The sequence below is a fragment of the Phalacrocorax carbo genome, chromosome 7 (assembly GCF_963921805.1).
Source record: "Phalacrocorax carbo chromosome 7, bPhaCar2.1, whole genome shotgun sequence".
NCBI classification, from domain to species: Eukaryota; Metazoa; Chordata; class Aves; order Suliformes; family Phalacrocoracidae; genus Phalacrocorax; species Phalacrocorax carbo.
In genome coordinates, this window is record NC_087519.1 from 1,298,127 (window position 1) to 1,322,208 (window position 24,082).

Consider the following 24,082-nt stretch of genomic DNA (forward strand, 5'->3'; position numbering starts at 1 on the left):
GGCTGTTATTTTTGATCACTGTTTAGGCTAAGCCTCGCCCACTCTGTAGCATTCAGTGACTTTTCTGTAGATGGAGAAATTGCAGTAATTGAGGTGATAACATAACGTGCTGCGTGCGGGAACCTGCTGGGTGGACCAAGAACACTGTGTTCAAGCTAGGTCTGAATTTTTCCTTATGTAGACTAAACAGTACATCTTACTCCTGCAGTTTTAAACTCCAGAATGTTTTTGTGTGAATACAGACATATCCTGATAAGCGAGATACACTTATAAAATATAAAATGTCACTTCCCCCCTACACATCTGAGCTAATGCTTTCCCAAACCTGGTATCCGCAGTATTTTCCAGGCATCTGCAGATAAGCCAGAGTCTGCAAGATAGATGGTTATTAGCTGATGTGCATCTGGACTGTAGGGGGAAGCTACAGCTGGTGCATATCTTTAAAAAAAAAAAAATCCTTTCAGTAGTCTGACATGTCCTTTCATTTTGCCGGTCTGTGCGGTCTTTAAATATGTCAAACTACTTCAAAAGTGATCGTCTTGTGCCGTAAAATCGCAGGGCGTGGCTGTTCAGATGTTAGTTTGGATTGCAAATGGACTCTGACCTCCGTAGAACAAGCAGGAAAATGAAATGTGCAGGCTGATAGATGTGCCGGGCCTGCCCTTCTCATCTCTGCTCGGTTTACATGACATGTACATTTTTCAAGTAACTCCTTTGTCAGTGCAAGTCCACCTTCCTCTGCAGGAAAACTCCATGAGACCTAAACTGGGGAAATTAATGTGTTGTTAGAAAGAATGGCCTAAAATTAATAATTCTTGTCACTTCTTTGTCAAGAATTGTCCTATCTAATGGCCCTCACAGACTTTAGGAACTGCAGTATGTGTTTTATAACTACTTCCATGAAAGTGTGATGTTATTGTTTTTGTCCAGAGAATTTGTAAGACCGTTGGCGTATTTGTGGGCACTTGCTGTAAGTGGCGATGGCAGTGTTTTACCAGAGCTCTTTGCTCTCAGTGTGTTTTATGTGCTTATGTCACCCGCTAATGGCATTAGAGGGAGATGTGTCCCCTTGGGTTTTTTCCATTAATAGGATTATCTGCCTAGCCCAGCACTGATGGGGAGATGTGTTCGCTTTCACAGGTTTATGTCAGCTTTCAGGCTGAAAGGTTTAAGAACAGCTTTGAATTACAACGGGTATTTCTGAAGCGAGTTTAATGACTGCTAAAGATTGTCCATGTTTTATTTAAATATGGTGTTAATTTACATAGTGGTGTTCTGCAGCTCTGTAGGCAAAAGTGTTTAGAGACTCTGGATGAGGAGTTCCCAGCTCAGGCGGGAGTTCCCTGAGCAGGACTTCTATTTCAGCAACAAGTTTACTTGTCACAATTTGCTTCACTGCAATATTAAGCCCAGTATTTCTTGTCCCCCTGGCTTTGTATTGTCTTTGTGAAAAGGTCAGTGCCTTCTCAAATGGGAGTCGTACCTCACGGATTGTGTGCAGGCTGGTGACCAGAAATCTCTTTTGGGCTCTTTGCTGGCATGAAAAGTCTTGGAACTTCCCTTCTGGCTGCTAGAATTTCCCTCCGGAGACTATTTGGGTTGAGAAAAATCCCAGAAGAGCTGCTGGGACTAAAGGGTCATGGATTGTTGCTTTCCAGAGGTCTTCAGGGTTGGGTTCTTCATTTGTCTGTCCTGTTTGGGCCCCCATAACCCCAGTATTGTTCTCTCCTCTTGTGTCTCAGGCTCACTAATAAAGCACTCTCTTTGCTCGGAGCTCCTCAGTGGGGACACCAGGCTGGGTGGTCAGTGTGCAGTAATACTGTGCATGGCTTCAGGGACTCTGCCTGTCTTTTGGTTGGTTGAGAGGGAGAAGATGCCTAGTGGCTTCAAGCTCATGTTCCATAAGTATGGTGCTATGTTTGTTTATAAATATATATCCTATAACAATAATATTTAAACATTAACTTTGCTAGTTGCTTCTCAGGCAGTCAGCAGTGTACAGATACATATGTATTTTATATATTTTTTTGCAGCCTGTGAGAACTACCCTTGCTGATAGCACCCTGTGGCTTTCATTGCCAGCAACGGTGCGCCCTTTCCACTGCCTTCAGTAACTAGAACATCTCGTCTTGCTTTGCTCAGAGTAATTAGTCTGGGTACTGACTGTGCCCTGAGTGTAAATACCTCTAGTGGCCCTCATTAATGCTCTCACTGCTCTCATCTTTAAATACTTAATTGTAATGACGGTTGAGGACATCACAAACAGGCTTGTTTGCAAAGGCTGTAGTTTTAAAGAGCCTCCTATAAACTTTGGCTCTGACCTATGCTGTGTGTGCTCTTCTCGGCAGACGACCGAGTGGCAATATTGTTTATCTGCTGGTTGAGAGTACTGCGGTGTGCAGCACAGGAGGATGTATGATGTTACGTGATGTCCAAAGATACCTACAAGATGAGAACTGCAGATAGGGGGAGTAGCTTGACTTCTGATCTGCTCAATATCTGGTAAGATGAGGGGTTTTGGGTTTGGAGAGAATAGAAGTAGATAATTGTTCATGCAACATGTAGTGAAGTTGTACAGCCCTTTACCAAAGGGTGCTGAGGATGCGGAAAGCTTACCTGGACCTGAGGAAAAACTGGGGAAGTTAATAGAGCAATTCATTCAGAATTATTAAGCACGTGGATAGAATCCCTCTAGCCCAGGAAGTTTAAATCATTGATTGAAAGCTAGGAGAGCTTTTGGAAAAGTATTCTGTGCTTGGGCAGTTTCTGTTCTTTTTCTGAGCATGCTGGCATGTACATGTGTATCTGCACCGCTCCTGATGGCGTTACGCTACCAGATGGACGTACCTGCTCAGTACAGAGCCCTTGAACTGAGACAGACTAGATACGAGCTGATAGGAGCAAGTACTGCGTTTGGTCCTCGCCAGGTGCTGGAGAGGGGATACTCCCTTATCTTTGGAGACCTGGAGTTGGGAAGAGTTCCTGGCAGGCTGAGCATAGGTGAAAGAGGTGCCCTGGGGGTACAGAAAATGGGCAATATTGGCCTCAGCTAGGCATCTGGGGAACGATTGGCAGCATCTCCAGAGGTCTGCACTGCTGGTGTACCTGGTGATGGCCTTGTTCTGAAACAACAAATCTGAATTGGGTTCCAAACTTTGGTTACACTGAAAGAATGCAACGCAGGCATGCTTCATTAGTTTCTGCCCTTCAGCTCTCTGAGATTCAGCTGCTGTGGAGAACAATTTAATTGGGGTGAGTTTGTAGCCGGGCTGTGTTTACCAAAGCTGCTCAGTGCTGATGGAGCCATGAAAGCTGTTTTTCCTGACAACTGCTGTCTGTGCTTAGTCTGAGCTGGGCAGGAGTGGGGAATGCAGCTTAGCAATCCTAAATCTTGTGGTCTACTGTCTTGGGAGGATCTCCAGCATGAAGGGGCTGCCGGATGAGTGCAGCTCGTGAGTCATGAGGAATGTCTGCAGGCAGATAAAAATGGAGAGAAGTGAAACATTTGGGACAAATAAATCAAAGCCTGTTCACCTGGAAGGTGTAGGCTTACCTACATGGTTTCTCACCAAAGTGATTTCAGTTCAGTGGGTTTTTATTTCTGCTGTTGCTGTCGCTTGTGAAGTGTATTTACTTTTTTCCCCCAAAATGCCATTTTTGGCTTGAGGAGACAGACTCGGTTCTGGTCAGGAGATAACTGGAGATGACACAGTCATTGCAGTGTTTTCGAGCGGCTAATTGCAGAGAAGCCTTGGGAGGTTCTCTGAGAAACACGTTAGTGCTGCGAGGCAAAGGGCTGGTGCTCACAGCAAGTGATGTGGAATAGTTTAGCAGTTACTGGGAAAGAGCGAGTTTGTGCAGATATGAGTGAGTGATTTTAAAAATCTCTTTCCTGAGAAGACCCAATTATTAGGTTATTTGCAGTCTCTTGTGTGTGTCCTCCAGGGTGTGTGCGTGGCGTTTTTCTGGCTATGCACCATGTTTCTCTTCTGCAGACAAAACAGCACATTGCTTGTCGTGTTGACCTAGTCCTCTAAATTTGGCACTCGGGAGATCTCCATTTAAATTTAAAACTTGTGAGAGTCTACATCTTCCCTGCTGTTAATCATTATGCTGTCTATTTAATGTTTTGACAGCCTCTGTGACTCCTCTCATTTAACATGTTGGGAGACAGACTGGCAGCAGCAGTAAGCTGAAACCAGGTTCCATTCAGAATGGGTTTCATCACTGTAAAAGGAGATTTTTTTTTTAAAAACAGAGGCATGTGTGTTTTCTAATTTAAAATCGGTTACATTTCTGTCAAAATAGGATCATGCATTCCATCTGCTCGGCAGTTGTAACTGTCTGAAGTCTGATCGTGAGTCTGGCTTCGGCTTTGGTGCGGTGGAATGGGAAAAAATTACTCCTGCGAGTATTTCAGTCCTCCTCTGTTATTAGTGGCGATAAGTATGACCTTTGTTAATGTCAGTGGACAGTTAATTTGACTAATGTTTGTTATTTTAAAGTGAGTGTTTGCATGTCTGCAGAACATAACAGCACCGTAGTAAAGTTTCGTGCATGCTTGTCTTGTTAGTTAACATCAAATCTAAAATGCGTTACTCAGGGCATGAGCATGCGGGGAATGTATTAATAGCTATTGCTTTCTATCGCTTGGCTATCAAGTACTGGATTATCAGAAAATAGATCTGGGCTGATGAGACTGTCTACGTATTGTTTACAAGATATTTTAGATCTGGGCAATATTTACTTGTGAGTCTGAGTCACTCTGGCAGTCTGTCGCAACACAGAAACAAAAGCTCCAAAGCTCCAGGAGGGTTTTCTTGGGGATTGCTGGGGAGGGACAGGCTGAGCAGGCGCCGGCCCCGCGAAGGGCTTCGCCGGCCGGGCAGCCTCTGGCCAGGGGGAGCCTGTGTTTTTTTGAGAGTTATGAAGTCTGAAGATGATCCTGAAGATGGGGAAAATATACTTGGGGATCCAAGCTAAGTGAAGGATGGAGCAAAATGAATTCAGGGCGGTGCAGAGAATACGTTTCTTGAAGCAGCCTGCGTGAACTCTGGCTCGGCGCTTTGTGAGCTGCAGTGGTTTGTAACTTGATGCGAGATAAATTGGTTGCTTCTGGCAGCAAGGAGCTGCGCTTCTATGATGACTTCTTGGTTCTCTTGTGCAGCTAAAGACACAGTGGGTATCTTAGATTTCATATCGATGGCAGTAGGTTACAACTGCAAAAATGTGAAAGACTGAATTTTGTAAATGTTTTGTAACTGTTCCTTTTTAATCAATGAGAGTCATGTCTGGCTTTAACAGCGCTTCCTGTGAGGAATTTTCTTTAAATGTTAAATGCTTGAGTGGCAATTTTTGATTTAGTACATCCTAAGTAAATTGTATATACTTCCTAAGTGTTACAAGTAAAGGAAAAATGTTTCTATTAAGGTGATAGTAACTTAAAAAATGCTCTTGTTAATCAGAAGATCTACAAAATAGGAAGGAGGAATGCTTGATGAAGGGTTTTCTGTAGATTTGAGTTTGTGCTAGCAAGTATAAGCTGCAAGTATGAAACTCAGCAATCTGAACCTGCTTGCAAACACGCAAGATGCGATCGCCTTCCTCTAAGGATGTGAAATGTGTCATATGCAAAAGAACTTAGGGGGAGCAGAGCTTGCTGCTATGTATGTATAGTTGCTAAGGTATTTAAAAATAAAACACGAAACTTGCATAGTAAGGTAGCTTATAGCTGAGGAAGCTTTGCGAGCTGTGGGGGGATACCATCGCAATGCTTGCTGTGAGCAGCCGTGTCGCCAGCGTGAAGGCCTCGTCGTGCCAGCCAGGCCTCATCATTACAACTCCATGGGGCAAACCATTCTACAGATGCAGGGTGGTGGCAGTGGGGTTTTGTTTTTGTTGTTTGGGGTTTTTTTGTACCTCCTCTTTTACCTGGCAAACCCTGGCTCTGGCGCAAGGCGAGACCTTGCTTGCTGCAGCTCTGGGCTCTGACCCCTTTGAGAACTGGCAAAGGGGCATTGGCTCTTTCCATTGCGGGTCTTCCAGTCCTTATGTGAAATCTTGAAAAATTTCCATCTTTGCTAGTAAGACAGTCCTAGGGAGAAGGTAGTTCTGTTTTGATAGAATGCAACTATTTTTTAACATGAAGGTTGTGCGTAGCTTTTGGGTTTTATCCACTATTGTTCTTGCTTTCACATGAAGACTACTCAGACTTCCGCGTAGTGGGTTTGGTGCTCTTAAGGAGGCGGAGGAGTGTGCGATGAACCCAGCCAGCATGAAGGGTACGGGATTGATAGGCTGCTTTCTCACTTAAAGAAACAAAAATGTTCTCAGCTCCTCTGTTTTGGAAAGTATTATGTTTACCGGTTTTAATGCTCTTTATTCAGTGAGGCATGGAACTTCTGATCCACAGTGCTAAGTAACTTCATGCACCTACAGGCTGCTTATGTCTCCCCATTATAAGCAAGTTCTTTTGCTGTGTAGAGTTAGATTTGAATATAATACTCCTTTATAAGCCTTTTCTTCTGTTAAAAGCTTCTTGAATATCAAGTCATCAGCGTCCAGCTTAGCTGTGAGGTTTCTGTCTCAGAACAGAATTTCCCGAAGAGTGTAAAGCAATTCAGAAAGGATGGTTTGGCAATGAAGAGAGCAGGCTCCGTGTTTTGGGGTGGGATGCTTGGCCTGTGCCCAGAAATTCTAAATTTGAAGTAAACAAGGAAAAAGTGGGGGCGACAAATGTCTGAGAGTGAATATGTGGTGGTCTATTTATAACCGACTTGTACTCTCTTTGCACTGTACATTGCTTTGGTAATTGCAGACAACTTAAAGCTATAAACTTTGAACTTTTCTTCTGCAGCTCAACAGATGTTCATCTCCTGAATATCACACTTAGCTAGATTTTCACCCTTTGAACAGTCTGACAGAGTCAGGAAAAACTGTGTCCTCTTGCATATTTTTAGTGCCTCCATTTGATGTTAAAATATGAAAACTGCTTGGGACCTGCTGGAGCTGGGTCAGATCTATTTTTAAGAGTGGCCAGATTCAATGAGTTGAAAATTCAAGCACATTTCTGTACTGATGTTGTGTGTGCGCGCACACTGACTCGCAGCGTTTCAGCATTTGGATTCGTGCCGTGTGGGGTTGAGGTCCGGTCCGGCGTTGGATCGGATCCGCTGCCATCCCCCGCTGCGTGCTTGTGCCTTTCCTTCCTTGGTACCTGGCTGCGGGCCGATCAGGGCAGCGAGCTGGTTCAACGGCAGTTCTCTCCGTAGATGTTTTCTTACGGATCAGCTTGCTGGGCAGCTGCAGGGTGAGCGTGCTCTCCTGGCCGGAGGCACACGAAGCGGAGGGAGAGTGGCTGGGGAGGGGAGGGAGGCTCTTCTTGGCAGCAGCCTGCTCTTACGAGGGTTGGGAAGTGGCGTCAAACTCGGCACCCCTGTGAGAGGGTGAAAGAATGTTTTGAGGAAAAGCAACTTGTTGGTAAGGTGAAAATAAGAGTCTCTGCCTTTTGGTTTTCTGATGTTCTTTCATCAGTTTTAGTTATGCGTTGGGCATGAAAAACTAACTTTCAGGAAAGCTGGGAAGCTCAGCTGTTCTTGATAAATGTGAACTTAAGGGAGGGCTAAATTTAGTACATATTTCATGTGTTGCTGACTGTTGAATTCATGAAAACTGAAGCCTGCCATTGATCACATCTTGTAACTGTCCTGTTCAAAATATCTCTCAAAGCTTGGTCTCACCTGTTGAGTTCTCTGGCACCTTTACTCTGTCAGGGTTGATAGAGAGGAAAATTGTAGCAGCTGTGTTTTATCTGCTCACTTCCTTTTGAAACAGTTTGGGTTTTTAATGAATACTGAAAAGCTTATGCTGGAGATGATTACGTAGATTGGAAGTTGTAGCAGTACTATTTTGGGGTCTGTTACTTGCAGTTCCTCACTTATCTGTTCCTTTGTGTTGCATCTTGTTAATTTGTAATTTTTGAGGCATGGACCGATAATTAATATATAGAAATGAAATTATTGCCTTATTTAGAGAGTTACAATTCAGATGTTTGACTGTTTCAGTTGGCAGGGACCTACAATGATCATCCGGTCCACCTGCCAAACAAGATGAACAAGAAACTCTCCAGTTTTCAAACAGTTAATCGAGTTAATTGCTTTGTTGTTGTGAGAGGACAGTTGATGTGACTTCCCTAAAGGGAATGAGACAAAGAGACGGCTTTTCACATACATAGGTGCTAGAGAGAAAAGTGGGGGACAGTTCGTAATGTGCGTAGTGGAGAGACTAAAATGTGATAACTAGGCATTAGGGAAAATGCAGGTCCCCTCGGACATTGCAGTTTCCTTTCCTTTCCCTTTCCTTCAGCGGAGCTGTTGAGAGTTAGACGAGCACCAGGACAACAGCGCAGAGCTATAGCTGGTCTTGTGAGGGGTTCCCTGTCTGCGTGACTTCTGACATCCCTTCTGAACACACCAAGATGGTTTTGAGATGTTACAAGTTGCTCTTCTATAACGTGTGTATGTGTGAAGTACACATGCTAGCCCTTCTGTCGTTGTGTGATGTCCTTAGTTTATCACAGCCCCGTGTAGCGGTGTTTCATGTTTGTTGATCTACCACCGTGGGGGGAGAGGCGTATTTTTTTTGGTCAGGATCAAAGTATCCATGATGTGAGAAGAGAAAGTAAAGATGAAGTGAAAAGATAGCTTGTCCGGGCAGCCTCACATGGCAGGCAGAGGGACCAGAAGGAGGTGTCTAAAGACAACCTAGTACGAGAAACTGTTTGCAAGCTTTTTATTTGAAAATGAGGATAGGGATCTACTGTGCGTGGCTTTAGTTTTAGTCTTACTAGACAGAACAAAGCAGAAAGAGGAAAACCAGAGAGGCTCAATCCTAAAGGTCTCCTTTAGGACCAAAATGACTTAACCAGAGCACCGTACATCCCATGTGAACAGCCTGACTGAAATGCTGCAGTGTTGTTATACACAAATAACTAAGCATCTTAACAGGTACAACTCTGTAAACCGAGATAGTTTTGTTCCTCCCCCACTGCCAATTGCATACGATTCAGCCCCTTATTGCAGTTGCTTTAGCAGATCAATACTGTACCAAAAGCTGACTTTCTTTTCTAATTCTCTCATATTCAGCTGAACACAGACTGGAACAAATATGATGACAGGTTAATGAAAGCAGCTGAAAGGGGCGATGTGGAAAAAGTTTCATCAATCCTTGCCAAAAAAGGAGTCAGTCCTACTAAACTGGATGTGGAAGGGAGATCTGCGTAAGTAACTTCTGATATTCCAGTAGTGCTGTTGGGAAGCTACTGAAAGTTACTCAATTCCTAAATCTTGCTGCTCTAAAAACTCCTTTTAATATCTAAATCTATGTAATACATCATGTTAGATTCCAGCCTCATCTAAACTAGGATAGCAGATATCTAGAATGCCAAATGCTCATTAAAAAAAATCTTCACTTCAAAGTGAAGATCAGCATTTACATACTTGCTTCTGCCATATTTGAATGTTAGAGAAATGGAAAGCGCATTGGTTTTTCACCTGGCTCACTGATTCAGGGTAAATAATGGCTACTTCTCCAAAAAGTCATCTTGTTCCTTAAAATAAAATCTGCAAAACACTCAACTGGATTTGGAAGCGGTCCAAAGCTGGATTTGTACTGTGTAATGCTTTCAGTATGCAGCTGCTTGCTTTGACTTTCCTGGTTAATATTACCATTTTTGTCTATAACACAGATGTGCTTAAGCAAGGTATTTTCTACTTTTAGATTCCATGTTGTAGCGTCAAAGGGAAACCTGGATTGCTTGAACACCATCCTTATTCACGGAGTTGATATCACAGCCACTGATGCTGCAGGTAGGCTTCCTCAAACGTCCAAGTGCGACTTGCAGAGGTTCTCAGCTTGGTTTTGGTTGTGGAGTGGGATTAAGCTAAACTATAGGGTGGATGTTCTGCCTTTCATGGACATCCCTGTGGTTGGCAGAAAAGCTATCCTCTGTGTGACTTGTTGCCGAACTTAGCGGAAACTGGTTGTGGCCAGTAATACAGGTTCATGAGCGCCCCTGACGTGCAGCAGGACTCGTGAACTTCGGCTTTGTGCTGCTGTAACCTTGTATATAGCCTCCTCCAGTCTCTCTGGTGAGATCAGTATTTCTGGTTGAGAATAACAATATAAAAACTGTTTTAAATGAATTTGTGTTCGCTTAAATACTAAGGGTATTTCAGAGACTTGTAAGGTACGGTACGCGATGAGGATTAGAATGAAATGATATGGTAGGTGTTCATGTACCCATATCAAGCCCTTCAGAGTGCCTCTGCACTACCTTCTTGGTTTACGTGTGTGAGACTGGAGTTTATGTGAGGGTTATGAAAGAGGTAATTAAAAATGGATGCTAATTTTGCCTCACATGGCTTACCTTTATACATTTAACAAATGCTGCCTTGTTTTCAACTTCCTTACAGAAATAATCTAGCCTCCTTTCATATGACAGATTTTTTTAAAGACATATATGGAGTTGTTTGCAGTATTTTGAGATTAATTTTGCTGTTCATGAACTTGAATCCTTGGTTGCAGTTTGTCTAAAATAAGACTATTTAGCAGATAGTGAAGTATATATGAGATGACTTAGTTATAGCACCAGTGGCAATAAGGAGGGGAAGTGACCATTGTACCTAAACTGACGTGGGTGTTGATCTGAACTGTCTCCTGTTGTGTGGCATTAGCCTGCAAGGCTGATTTCACGTGTCTTGATGTTTCATACATCTAACGCATGAGCAGTAATGAAGCATATGGAATTATGGAGGAGGCAGAAGACCTTTTTTTTGTTGAGATGAAATAGGCTGCTAGTGCTTTAGTGAAGTACAACTTGATTTCTTATGAATTAGTGTTATGTGATTGCTCATAGACTTTGAGAAACAGCACAGGCGTGTTGAGTTTGGGTGGTATTTCTAAATGTATGTTCAAAATGGATCCTCAGTCGATGTTAATTTCTCTCTTTTTAGGTAGAAACGCATTGCACCTAGCTGCAAAATACGGACATGCTTTATGTTTGCAGAAGCTGTTGCAGGTATTGAAAAATCCAGCCTGTCTATTGTTATGGCCTTTATTCTTGAGAAGACAAAAGGTGCTTTTAAATATACTGACTCGAAATTGGGATATGCCAGTCATCTCTCTCTTTTTTTTTTTAATTACATTATTTTTTCAAAATAAGACAGTCATGGGGAAAAGGCCCTTTCGTATTAACAGGTTGTGGCTGAGAGAGTGCTAAAATAAAGAAAAGCATCTTTTCCTTTCTTCACGTAGGCAATCAAATCAAGCTGCAGTTTCTACTTAAAGAAAGTGGAGTTGAGTGTCTCTTAAAGCCTGGTGCTCCTTTTCTGAATACATTTGCATGTAGGAACAGTAACCCTGAAAGGTCTGCTCGAAAGTAGTGTTTTCTTCAAAAGATGGGCATTTAGCTCTGTAATGTTTCATTAATGAAACAAGAGTGGGGGGTTGTCTTAGGTTTGTGTGATATTTGTTTTTTCTTCATTTACTGCTGGTCAGCTTATGCTCTTTTGATTTTGTTTGTTTTGTTTTTTTTTTAATTTCTAATGGTATTTTTTCATCTTCTGTTTATTTGATGCGGGTCTCCATGCAGCTATAAATGGCACATTTTCTGTGGAGTGCCAGAACTAGTAGTGATACTGGTAGCGACGGACTAATGACAAGTAGTAGAGAATCTTAGCCCTAGTGGATGAATGTTTGAAAGTGTTTGGGAAGTCTGTGGTGAATTGCACGTGCTCTTTGCACGGTCTTAATTTACTTCTACAACTTTTGATCGATGTGTTTCAAGCATTAAAGTGCACGTACCCATAGCTCTTCCTTTCATGTGTCATGGATTTCCTGTGTCATGTATATTTGCAAACTACAAACTTAATTTTTTTCTCCTTAAATCATTTTTATTGCTTTAATTAAAACCTCAAAATATTTAATGTTTTGTAAGCGCAGTCTGATTCCGAACTGATAACGGGGGTTACTATTTTAACAGTACAACTGTCCAACGGAGAACGTGGATCTCCAAGGAAGAACAGCTCTTCACGATGCAGGTAAAAGGTTTTGCTTTTCTGGCAGCTGGAGTATGATGTCTAGATTTAATTGATGGATTAACTTTCAGATGGGCCAAATTCTTCTCTCTTAATTTTGGTGACAGAAGTAGGAGAAAACATTTTATGTTATGACACTTGTCCTCAGTAACAAACTTGTAACAGACTTAGCAGAGGTTGTAGGTCTGAAAGTCTCTTCTGATGCTCATAAATTGTCTAGTGACATCTTAAGCAATACTGTGAGCAGTATTGCTTACAGAGCAATATGTAATGATGTTAGTACATTAAGATACCTTTAATTCAGATTGTCTGAAGCCTTGTTTTGCTATGTGGTGCCTTGGACAGGGGTGTTCGATTCCATTCACGTGCTTTTGGGACGGTTGTGAGAGAACTAAGTTGTAGAGCCTTGTTGTACTTTAACTGAGTTGTACTAATTTTTGTGAAATAAATACACCCAAGGAGGTATTTGAGGTTACACGAAGGCTGTTTTCAGCAGTATAACTTGGTCTGTCTTTGTCTCTTGAAAGCTATGTCGGACTGTTCCTCTAGCATACAACTACTGTGTGATCATGGGGCCTCAGTGAATTCAAAAGATGGAGTAAGTTGCCACTCACAGCCCTCTCCGGTACAAACCCTATTAGAGGTCTTGTGCCTTCTCTGCTTTCTCTCCCTTTCCTTACTTCTTTCCCCCTTCCTTTCTTCAGGACGGGAGGACGCCACTAGTGCTGGCCACTCAGATGTGTCGTCCCACAGTGTGTCAGCTTCTGATAGACAGAGGAGCAGATGTTAATGCAAGGGACAAACAAAACAGGTAATGCCTGCAGAGGGTTGTCAGGATGCCTGCTGCGTGCAAAGGCTAGAAAGCTATCCCTTGGCTCTCAGGCTGCAGAATAAATATGCTAAATTCAGTGGAAAAGAACCTGGATTTAGTTCGCAAGTAGATGTGCCGGTTCAGTAACACAGATAAGCATGGCCTTTTTTTATTGCTTGTTCTTGCATCTAAAACACGTACAGGCTTTTTACTGCCAGCAGAGAAACTGCAGCTGGTTGCTTTAAGGGTTTGTCTGTCCAAAGCTGCATCTTGCACCCTTTGGGATCAATATGCAAGATGGGTCGTGGCAAAAGTGGTACTCTGTCAAGAAGTACTTGAGTCGCACTGGAGCTCCGAAGGGACCTTGAAGCGTTTGCTTCTATATTCATGGAAGGGCACTGGGGGGAAGGGTTTTCTGTTTGTTGCTGCTACTCCTGCCAGTTATTTTTTGGAGGATGACTGCCTGGTGGCCAATGGACATGAGGCAGCTGTGGGACAAAGCGTGGGAGCTTGCATTGTGTGCTGTGAAGCTGGCAAGTGGTTGGAAGGCATTGCCAGGGCTCCCAAGCACTTGCGTCTCCCAGCATTGCCTAAACTTCTTGTCTTGTGTTTGTTGTGTCTATTGAGATTTGTATCTACATAGAGAGGAAGCCAAAAGTCGCATGAGTCTTTCAAAGGCAGCAGGTTTATGCTGGGTTTCATGAAAATACTGCTGTTGTAGTGTCTAAATATTTGTTGAAAAGCGAACAAAAACATTGACTAAATGACTTTTTAAAGCTTAGTGTCCCCTCTTGATAGAGGAAAGATTCCTTGACTCAAGTTTCCATGATTAGACCAAAGTGTACAAAGGATTATTTCTGTAAGTGATTGCTCCGTTACAGCGTGAGATCCCCGAGTCTCTGAATGCAATCTTTCTCCCCGTCCTCAGGACTGCCTTAATGTTAGGCTGTGAATACGGCTGCAAGGATGCAGTAGAAGTTTTGCTCAAAAATGGTGCGGATGTTAGTTTGACTGATGGCCTCGGTCATGACTGTGCTTACTATGCCAGAATTGGTGACAATATTGACATTTTGGCTTTAATAAAAGCTGCTGTTGAGGATTCCAGCAAAGGTACGAAGAACATGGCTATAACAATCTTTCTTTCACTTGAACTGTCTTTCGGAGGGCAGCTGTAGTCCTTTGAACAAAAAGGCGATAAACTGCCTGGTTGGGAGGGGAAAGAAAGCTTTTGGGTTTTGTTTGGGTTCAGTAAAGCTTTTAAGATTAATGCAGGCTCTGATGCCTTGAGGTAATAACACTGCTGAACCTGGGGTCGCGGTATTGATCATAGGAGTTATTTAGCCTGATTTATAGAAAAGCTTTGTTCTTGCAAATGTTTCCATGTCTGATTAACTGGGGCGGTGGTGAATCTGTTTCTTGAAATGTCCTCCCAAGATCAAAACTTGATAGAATTAGCTGAATGTGGTGCATGAGTCTGAAAGAGATGCATTTTTTTAACTTCCTGTTTTTGTGGTGCTTTTCCAGCAAGAGACACCTTGAAGAAAGGGCAGCCTGAACGAAAGGTAAGGCTGCTTATACAAAGGACCTCCTAAGGTGGTGTGTCACTGGTGTTGAGAGGGTGATTAAGACTGAGTTATGATGCAAAACTAGTTCAGTATTTTTTGAATTCTTAACTTCATATGTAGCTGAGAAGATTCCCTCTGTAATCAGATGGTGTGTCTATTTCTATTTGAAAAATACTCGATGATCTGCATATTCAGGGTTAGAGTTTTGACAAGCATCCCACTTAGTGTCTGAATGAGCTCATGAGTGACTTCTTAGTGAGAAGCAGTCTGTCAAAATGAATGTTGGTAGTGTTGCCCCCCAGTGGAAGCTGAAATGGAGGCTGAGAGCAGCCCGCTGTCCCCAGAAATGGATGTCTGCAGGACACAACAGGAATAATATAAATTAATACTTTACTGTTGCAATAATAGATTACTAATATACCGCAGAAGTGGAATCGGCTGCACGGGCAGGAGGAGGTGAATGTCAAGCTGTATCAGAAGGAACATAGTGCTCAGGTAAGCGAGAAGGATTCCTGTGACTTGCGTATTCCCATGTGCATAATGAACCAGACATGCTAAAGACAAGATGTGCCTGTAAGTAAGCATTACTGATTCCATTAAGAAAGGTCATATATTGCTGTTTACTTAAAACTTAATTGCGTGACTGTGTAATGTGGCAATTATGCAGATAAGCTGTGAACTTCAGCAAAAAGAAATACTTGTTTGTGTAATAAGTAGTTGCAAGTCTCTTCATGTCTTAACTTTTCCTATCTCCTAACCTTCTGTCTAGTACTTTTGCCTGCAGTAAAATCATAGGGTCACAAATGAGGAAGATTTATTTTATTAACATTAAGTGTTGTACTAAAAATACCCTGTGTCATAATTGTTCTATTAACCAGTATTAATTTTCTCATCTCGTTACTATGTCATTACAGTTTTCAAAAAGGTAAACAACGTTTAAGCTATGGGGAACAAACCACTGAGAAATTGAGGCCTTCGTTCTGAAATGCTTTGTAATAAAAGGATAAAGATCTCTAAATGCAACTTCTCTGGTTTGAGCTAAAGTAGTTACCACAGTTAAGAAGGCGATGATCAGGCAAGAGTTAAACATGCTTTATTGTTTGCATGTGAGCACTGAACTGACTGACAGCGCAAAGACCTCTATCGTTTTCATGTGTTGGAGTCACACGTTACTAGGGCGATCCTCGTGGCTGCCGGAACAGTTAGCACGTTTAGAGGTTGTTACGCTTCCGTGCTCTTAAGGCTTTTTCATTACACCTTTGGCTGCAGTGGTTGGGTGTCAGGAACTCTTTTGACATTAGTTACTTTTACTTGTTAATAGACAGCAGATAAGCAGCCTCTTGAGTGCTGTCAGCATTGAATGTAATCTTACTCTGCTCATACTTTCAAAACCTGTATGTATGCTGCTATGGCAATGAGCTAGCTGGAGTCAAAAATCTTCAACACTCTGGAGCTTGTGCTTCTGTAAACCTTCAGAGTGAAACAGACCTGGAGTAAGGCCACAAAATCATTAGGGGTCTTGTTAGGTGAGGCTTGGTGTCTTTAGTATCTGTTAAAATTGTTGATTCAGATTCTTTAGTTCTCCCAATCTGTGTGTAGCGTGGTGGGTTTTTTATTTTATTAATTTTTCTTTTACTTACTTTTTAAGGAATTGGAGTTAGAAAATCAAGATTTGAAAGATCGAATGAGAGAAGCGCAAGAGGGGCAAAGGATGCTGCTGGATAGAATCAGTGGGCTACAGCTGCAACTGAACGAGGTAAACCTACTATTGGAATAACCTGTCTTGAAAGCTGTAATAACCACCTGGCACTGGCAGTGAAGGCTGGTAGAGGTAGAAAGGAAAGCACGTGTGATTAAGGTGCTGTCTTCACTGCTTTCCTGTGAATTCACAGAATCCTTTAAGTTGGAAGAGGCCTTGAGATCCTCAAGTCCAAGAATTATTTCTATGTGTCACTGTCATTTTCTGCTGCAGAAGCCTTTGGTCTTGTAGTAGTATTCAAAATGTGAGGCGACATGTTAAAACATCATTCACTGATACTCATAAACCTGAGCAATAATGTTTATGGCCCTACTTTGCAATGTAACATGAACCATGGGATGTTCTGCTATGTTGTAATTTAGAGAGTAAACTTCATCTGCATGATTAAATGTAGGTGGTGTGTGTCAGTACTTTACCTTAACCAGTTCTTATTTTCCAGCTGCTGTTGTAAGTGGAAACACAGAAAAATCTTCAATTGGCAAAAATAGAAACAAGGGTTTTCAATAGGGAATTTCTCACCCAAATTTGAAAGCATGTTTTTAAAAGTTCCCTCTTCTCAGAGGTCTAAATGACCAGCATAATTGAAGAGGAAAATAAAAACAGGATTTACTTTTTTCTTTGCGGAGACTCACGTTTGTTCATTCACTGTATTTTTGCAGAGGTGCATTTAAAAAGTGTATGCAGCTTCCCCTAAATGTAGCACATGGATAGAAAGACTATTTCTTCTCGTAATCATTGGCTTGTCTGAACTTGTCTCTTAAGCATTGCCTTCCTAAACAAACAAAAACCACAAACTGCTCACTTAATGCTCACTTTCCAAAATCGCCAAACTTCTACTGAAATCTGTACTTTCTGCCCCAGTAGAGTATGATTTAGATACTAGAAAACTGGAATATCTTTCCAATTATGCAAGTCAAGAGGCATGGCGCTGTCAAACATCCTTAACTTCTGCTTATTTTTTTCTCTTGCCGGAGGTTAGATGGGAAATGGAAGGGCAGCAGTCAGAAGCACGTAGCATTAGAAACTGGGGTAGACTCGTCAGCTAGTGAACTGTGTATGAGCCCCTGAAACATTATTGGAAAATGATTTGTGGGGGGATTTTTTTGTTATTTTTGCAGGAGCAAATGTTTGCAGATGATCTTGAAAATGAGGTACGATACATCACCTTAAAGTGTAATAGAACTATGAAATAGGGGAAGTGACTCTTGCATTTAAGTAATGGTATTTAAAACTGTCAAGAAAAGCTATACCTATAAATGCTAATGAAATACCTATTGATATGTACTCAGTTTATACAGCATTTCTATTGCTACAAATAATACATGTAATACCTATGGCTCATTTAAAGCAAGTGTAATATTAAAAGTATCTCTTTAATGACTTTCGGTAATGCAAGGCTAATAAATGCAAATAAATTAAACAATAGCAAATTATGTTGGTGCATATTCACTTGACTGATGCTTCAGGACTCCTCTGTAGAATAGCAGTGTTGTGCAAGAGCTTCAGAATCAAAACTTTCGGTGTCCTTTCAGTGCTGATCTTGGTTGAAGTTCTCCCTAAACTTTTTTGAGATTGCTTGAGATCTTATAAATCTGGCCATTCTTGTGGCTTTGGCTATTTGGCACTCTTTCTCTTTCAGAAAGATGAGTTGAAGAAAATCCTAACTACCAAGGAAAAGCAGCAGGAAGAAAGCTTAAGAACTATTGAAGCTCTCAAAGCTAAGCTCAAATATTATGAAGTATGTTAATTGATTTGAAATGTAATGTAGCAATTGATATTTACAGTAGTAAATACTTAGGCAATTTTAAATTGTTGAAAGTCTTAAATAGCTATCTCGTTGTAAAAGCTTGCCCTGCCCTTTAATCCCTAGCTTAACATGTAATAAAACTTTGAAATGAATTTTCAGTTTTATTTTTGTTTCTTGTTTTCTTTTAGGCTGACTTTGTGGGATCTGGAAGTAACTTCGGTAACAGTAAGTATATTTAATTCTTAGAACTAGCCATGCGTGACACAGTGTTAAAATACAGAGGTGAAGGGTAGAGTTTTTTCTGTCATCTCTTCCTTTTGTTGGTCTTCACTACAGCCAAGCCGAAGGTGTGTGCCCACGCCTCAAAGCGCAGACCTGAGTGCTAGGGCACTATTGATCAGTCTCGCTTACGAGCGACTGGTCTTGTGAAGGAAAGGTGCATTGTAACCCTGCACATCTTCTAATGATGTGAAAAACAAGCTGAGCAAGGCCCGTGCTCCAGGCTGAGTCTTCCCCTTTCCGTTCTTCATATCTTAAACAACGCTCACATCTAGCTTGTGACAAGAAAACTATGGTCATCGTGAAAGCTTGAGCGTAGGCAGGTTTGAAAGTTACTTCAAACACAAGATCTCAGTTTACACTTGTATTGGCAACAAATCTGTTTGCAGAAACTGAGGTCTTTTGCATCCAACTTGGTTACAGGCCTGTCTTGCACTTGTGTAACTTAAAATACTACTCTGTCATGAGCTGTCGCGAGAGCTGCTGGACTGCCTGTTGGGAAGGATCGCTTGTTTGGAGTGCAAGCAGGTGCTTTTCCCTGGAGTGTTCATGTGCAGGCCTGCAGCCAGCTCCAGGTGGCTTTCACAACTGCCAGGCTCTGTATTGTTATGCAAAGCATAGTAGGGGTATTTTTTTGGTTAGTGGGAGTTTACCCAGACTTCCTATGTGACTTAATTAAGGAGGAGTTGCTTTAATACCAAGTACTTAAACACCAGCCTGCAGCTTAGTGCAGTCCCATTGAACAGAATAAAATTAGGAAGGAAAATCATAGTTCTTGTGATGATGTTTTACTGTTTTTAAACAGAGACTAAGTGCTGTTTGCTTTGCCAATCTAGGGAAAGAAGATTTATTACTTAAGCAAGGCCAAGCGTTTGCTGTGGAATCACAGGTAATAAATATTTTGCCACTTGAGAGAATTCTAAGATAGTTATGCTTGGGAAAACTAAATATAAATGTACATATATTAAACATTGCTTCTGAATGCAAGATTTTCTGTAACACTTGCTTTATTTTTAACTGCTGGTGCCCTCTAGAGTTACGTATGTGACATAGCTCTAAATGCTGGGAAAATGTCAAAACTAAACGGTCTGTTATGAACATTCTTAAAGCTGGATCAAAAGGCAGAGTAAAGTGCAACTGGTTGTTCACCTCCAGAATTTTTTCCTATTTTAAATTCAGCTAAAACTTAGAAGACTTTATTTTCCTGCCAGCTATATAATAATTAGCTGCTGACTTTGTTTGCTGATAGATAGCTACCTTTTAAAGCCCCAATTCAGATATTAACAAGGTCTGTCAGGCTCTTACAGTGAATCATATGTGACAAGGATTGGTCCTAACTGACAAACTGTTCTAACACTTGAGTATTTCAGCTGGAATGCTTCCAGGTGTGAGTGACAGCTAGAAATAAATCTCAACATCCTATGCTTTCTTGCCAGATTTCACCAATATTTGTATGTTCTGCTGGTAACATAGAAATCCAGTCTCTTCTGCCATGTTTTACATCGTTATCCAAATGGTCTTAGGATTTTCTTTGTTCTTAGTTGAAGTTTAAAATTAGTTGATGTGCAATTCTTAAAAAAAAAAAAAGGGAAGCCAACCAAAAAACCCCAAACCATGTCCCAAGGCAGGAATTAAGTGGCTCTAAGCTAGTTACGACTGGAAGCTACGTACTGCTCTCTGGACCTTGGAACGCGATTGAGATCGTTGGAGCCAGCCTGTGCCATGTAATAGCCATCACGGCTCGTAGGGAAGTGAAGGTTGGCCGTGAAGACCACGTGGCAGGGGAGCAAAACTGTTTTTTGAGAGATTCTTTACTGGACAGTAAATTAGATGACTGTTTTCTTCAGTCTTTTCAGAGAGAAGGTTCTGTTAGCCATGACATACTCTGTTCTGGTTCCTTTTAAAATTTCTTTCACATGCTTGAGGCACAGGGGAAATATCTTAATTTATTGAATTTCTTCTAGCAGATGAGTGATTAAATATGAATAACAAGGGAAAGGAATGTACTGTACCTGCACTCCACTGTCAGTAGGGTCCAATTGATTGGGAAACAGTAATGTAGGGCTATATCAAGATTTTTACTGTTATAGGCTGAAATACTCGGGTTCTATAATATGGGCAAGAGTAGATGAGTGTGTTTCTAAGGAAAAAAGATCTCTCGGACAAATTTTGTGCTCATATCAACATAGGTTTGAGACAGTTGTACATATGAGCCGTCATAGACACGTGGCTTGTCAAACTTGTAAACAGGTATTCATTTGCGTGCCGATTTACCTCCAGTCCAGGTCTATGCTGAGACCCCTGGAGCTCTCCTTGCCTAACCAATCATCCAGTTCAGAGAAGGAGACTTTAAAGAAAGAGCTTGACAACGTGAGGACCTGCTATGGTGCAGCAAAAGAAGAAATTAGCAAACTGCAGAGAGAACTGTCTCACAAGGCATCTGAATGTAAAGCTCTGGCATTGGAGTGTGAAAGAACCAAGGCGGAATCTGACGGACAGATAAAACAACTGGAAGATGCTTTAAAAGATGTACAGAAAAGGATGTTTGACTCCGAAGGCAAAGTTAAGCAAATGCAGACCCACTTTCTTGCTCTGAAAGATCACCTGACTAGTGAAGCTGCTTCGGGAAACAGTAAGCTAACAGAGGAGCTGAAGGATCAGTTGAAAGAAATGAAAACAAAATATGAAGGAGCCTCTGCTGAGGTGGGAAAACTAAGGAACCAGATTAAGCAGAATGAATTGCTGGTGGCAGAATTTAAGAGAGATGAAGGAAGGCTAGTGGAGGAAAATAAAAGGTTGCAGAAGGAACTTGTTAAGTTGGAGATGGAGCGAGATAAAAGGGGAAGAAATGTCATGGAGTTAGAAGGGCAGCTCAAAGAAACAGCAGCAAAGTTAGCCCACTCTGTAACTTCAGAGAAATTTGAAAACATGAAGAGTTTGTTATCAAACGAAGTGAATGAGAAAGCGAGGAAGTTAGCAGAGATGGAAGGAGAGCACGAAAAACTGCAGGCAGAGATTCTGCTTTTAAAGAGGGAATCTGAGAGTCAGAAAGCTAAACTTGCTCAGCACATAAAGCCAGAAGACCACGAACAAATGAAGAGCGGGTTTGAGCAAAGGAAAGAGGAACTTGGGAAGACAATTTCTGAATTATCACAGAAGAATCAGTCTCTGCAGAAGGAACTTGAAAGATTGCAGATCGATAACAAGATGCTTAAGCAGCAAATCCAAATGCTAAAAACTGAAATTAAAAGCCAGAACGTGCCTTTAAAAATTCACGAAGAATTGAAGAAAACAAATGATCTGACTGTTGGTGACCTGACCAAAAAGCTTTTTGAAACAACAAAAAAGTACAACGAAAGCAAAGCGGAAGCTGAAAAGCTGCTGGCAGAGAAGAATAACTTAAGTGAGACTATCAGCCACTTCCAAGCTGTGTACCTGTCTCCAGAGCAGCACAAAAAAGAAGTGGAAGCTTTAAAATCTAATGGCGTTGAACTTGAAAAGCAGCTTGCTGAGCTTCAGCAGAAATATGATGATGAACAAGCAAAAGTGTGCAAACTAGTCTCTGAAAACACAGTCATGAGTGAGACTCTCAGGGATCAGTACGTGTTGGCTACAACACATGAAGAGATTAAAACGGTCATGAATAACACACTAGAAAAGACTAACAGGGAGCTGTCAGATCTGAAGGGAAAAACTGAAGAGATAAAGCAGGAATTCATGAGGGTAAATGAAGAAAATGGAACTTTGAAAAACAAAGTGAAACTCCTACAGAATCAATTACAAACCGAGTATATAAGTTTAAAAGATCATGAAACTACAGTGACTACTTTAAATAAAAGCATGCAAGAACTTCAGGAGAACAATGTCACCATTATGGCTGAGTATAAGAGGGGTCAAGAAGAAATTCTACAGTTGCATGCAGAAATTGAAGCCCAAAAGAAGGAGCTTGACACAATTCAAGAATGCATTAAGTCAAAATATGCCCCGGTTGCCTCCTTTGAAGACAGAGAACAAAGCTTTGAAGCCACAGTGAAAGAACTAAAAGCACAGCTGCAGGAGCAAGTGCAGAAGCGCAGAGAAAGCGAGGAGGAAATCAAGAAGTGCAAACAGGAGAACGAAAAGCTCAAAAATGGCGTGCTGTCCATCCAAAACGACTTGCAGCAGAACTATATCCTTGCTGAGAAGTCCCGTGAAATGGAAAAAATGTTTGCAAGCAAAATGGAGGAGTTGAATAAGCAATTGAGAGAATTGCTGCAGAAATACACAGGCCAAAAAGGAGAGAAGGAAGACCTGCAAGAAAGTACTGAGCAGCCCGTAATGATGCAGGCTCAGCATCTTTCAGCAGAACAAATTGAAGCCTTGAAGAAGGCTCTTGGCCACACTATAGAGGATCTAAAGGAAGCCCTCAGAAGCAAGAAGGAATGTTACGACAAAGAAACACTAAAAGTAGGAGAACTACAGCAGGAGTTGTCAGATCTAAAAAAATCTTCAATACCTTTGGTAGAATATACACAAATGAAGGAAATGCTGGAACAAGAAATTGTAGCAATCAAAAACAGCTTGAAAGAAAAGGAAGACGAAAACAAAGTTAAAAATGAGGAAATCGTGAAGTTGCAGTCTGAGATTCAGCTTACTCAACAAGCTTTAACAGACCTGGAGAGCAAAGAAGTGATTGATCTGTCAGAATACAAATCCATGAAGAGTGCTCTGGAGGCCCAGATTAATAGCATAGCTGAAAATCTGTCCAATCTGAATAAAAAGTATGAGGAAGCATGTGAGGAGGCTTTGCAAGCGAAGAAGAGCGAGCTTTCTTTAAAGGATGAAAAGGAGATGCTTCAGTTACGGAGTTGCAGTATCGAGCAAGAAATCAAAGACCAGAAAGAAAGGTGCGATAAATCATTGACAACGATTATTGACTTGCAGAAGAGAATACAGGAATCTGCAAAGCAGGTGGAAGCCAAGGATAACAAGGTAGGATGTGTCAGTTAATGCTCTTGACATCAGTTTAGCAGTAAAGACCTAGACTTCAGATATAGCTACTTAGGTTTTCAAGCATGACTTTGTACTGAGCATGAGGTACCCAGGACTGGCCCAAATCTGCCAAGAGGAAGGCCCATTTGGTAGCATTACACCCAGTTTTTCTAATTCCTCGTATGTTTCAGGCATCACTTGTTGTATTTAAACTCTAGAACTTCCAAGCAGAGGTTCAGACTTCTGGGGCGTGTAAGCTCATTCTTCCAGCGATTTGGTGACTTGAATGTTTTCAGTTCACCTTTAAATACAAAAAAATATTCCTGGCTTAGTTTCCCTGTGTTGATAGACTACTTGTGCACTCTCTGTGTGAAAGAGGTTGTTTGCCCCATGTGAGGAAAATTTTGTGACCAGTTGGCTTTTGAAATGCCTCAGCGGGGCTTATTATTGATCTTAAATACATCTGATTCACTTTAGCAGATTGTTAGTATGAAAATGCTTTCTCACAGTAAAATCTAGGAGTAAGAAACAGCACTAACTCTGAATCTGGAAGATATTTGACAGAGATTTAGGCAGGTTATGTTGTTGAGAGCTATGCTTTGTGTTAAATGTTTGCTGTTGGTGTTCCTCCTTTAGGTAGGTTATATTTGCATGTATGTTAGAGCTGTATTTGTTTGGCATCTGTGGCCTGCCGTCTGACTGTTCATTGTCCTCTTTAGAAACTGGACCTAGAATATCTTTAGAGCATAAGTTGTTTGTTGCTGGCTGACCTCCAGGGTCCGTGCCTCCACAGGTTTCAGTGCAAGGAAGCAGAATGTGAACCAGTGATAGCATGCCATGGAAAAGAAGTCCTCT

The 24,082-nt window shown here is 41.5% G+C and overlaps 1 protein-coding gene across 1 annotated transcript in view; it reads left to right on the forward strand.

The window, feature by feature from the left end:
- UACA (uveal autoantigen with coiled-coil domains and ankyrin repeats) overlaps positions 1-24,082 on the forward strand; it is a 34,544-nt gene that overhangs the window by 6,510 nt on the left and 3,952 nt on the right. Inside the window, exons 2-16 of the mRNA XM_064455979.1 lie at positions 9,144-9,277; positions 9,778-9,866; positions 11,013-11,077; positions 12,041-12,098; positions 12,623-12,693; positions 12,800-12,906; positions 13,835-14,016; positions 14,431-14,468; positions 14,880-14,966; positions 16,120-16,227; positions 17,349-17,381; positions 17,870-17,968; positions 18,166-18,202; positions 19,093-19,145; positions 20,537-23,227. Of these exons, the coding sequence (XP_064312049.1) occupies positions 9,144-9,277; positions 9,778-9,866; positions 11,013-11,077; positions 12,041-12,098; positions 12,623-12,693; positions 12,800-12,906; positions 13,835-14,016; positions 14,431-14,468; positions 14,880-14,966; positions 16,120-16,227; positions 17,349-17,381; positions 17,870-17,968; positions 18,166-18,202; positions 19,093-19,145; positions 20,537-23,227 (3,852 nt within the window). The remainder of the gene's footprint in view (positions 1-9,143; positions 9,278-9,777; positions 9,867-11,012; positions 11,078-12,040; positions 12,099-12,622; positions 12,694-12,799; positions 12,907-13,834; positions 14,017-14,430; positions 14,469-14,879; positions 14,967-16,119; positions 16,228-17,348; positions 17,382-17,869; positions 17,969-18,165; positions 18,203-19,092; positions 19,146-20,536; positions 23,228-24,082) is intronic.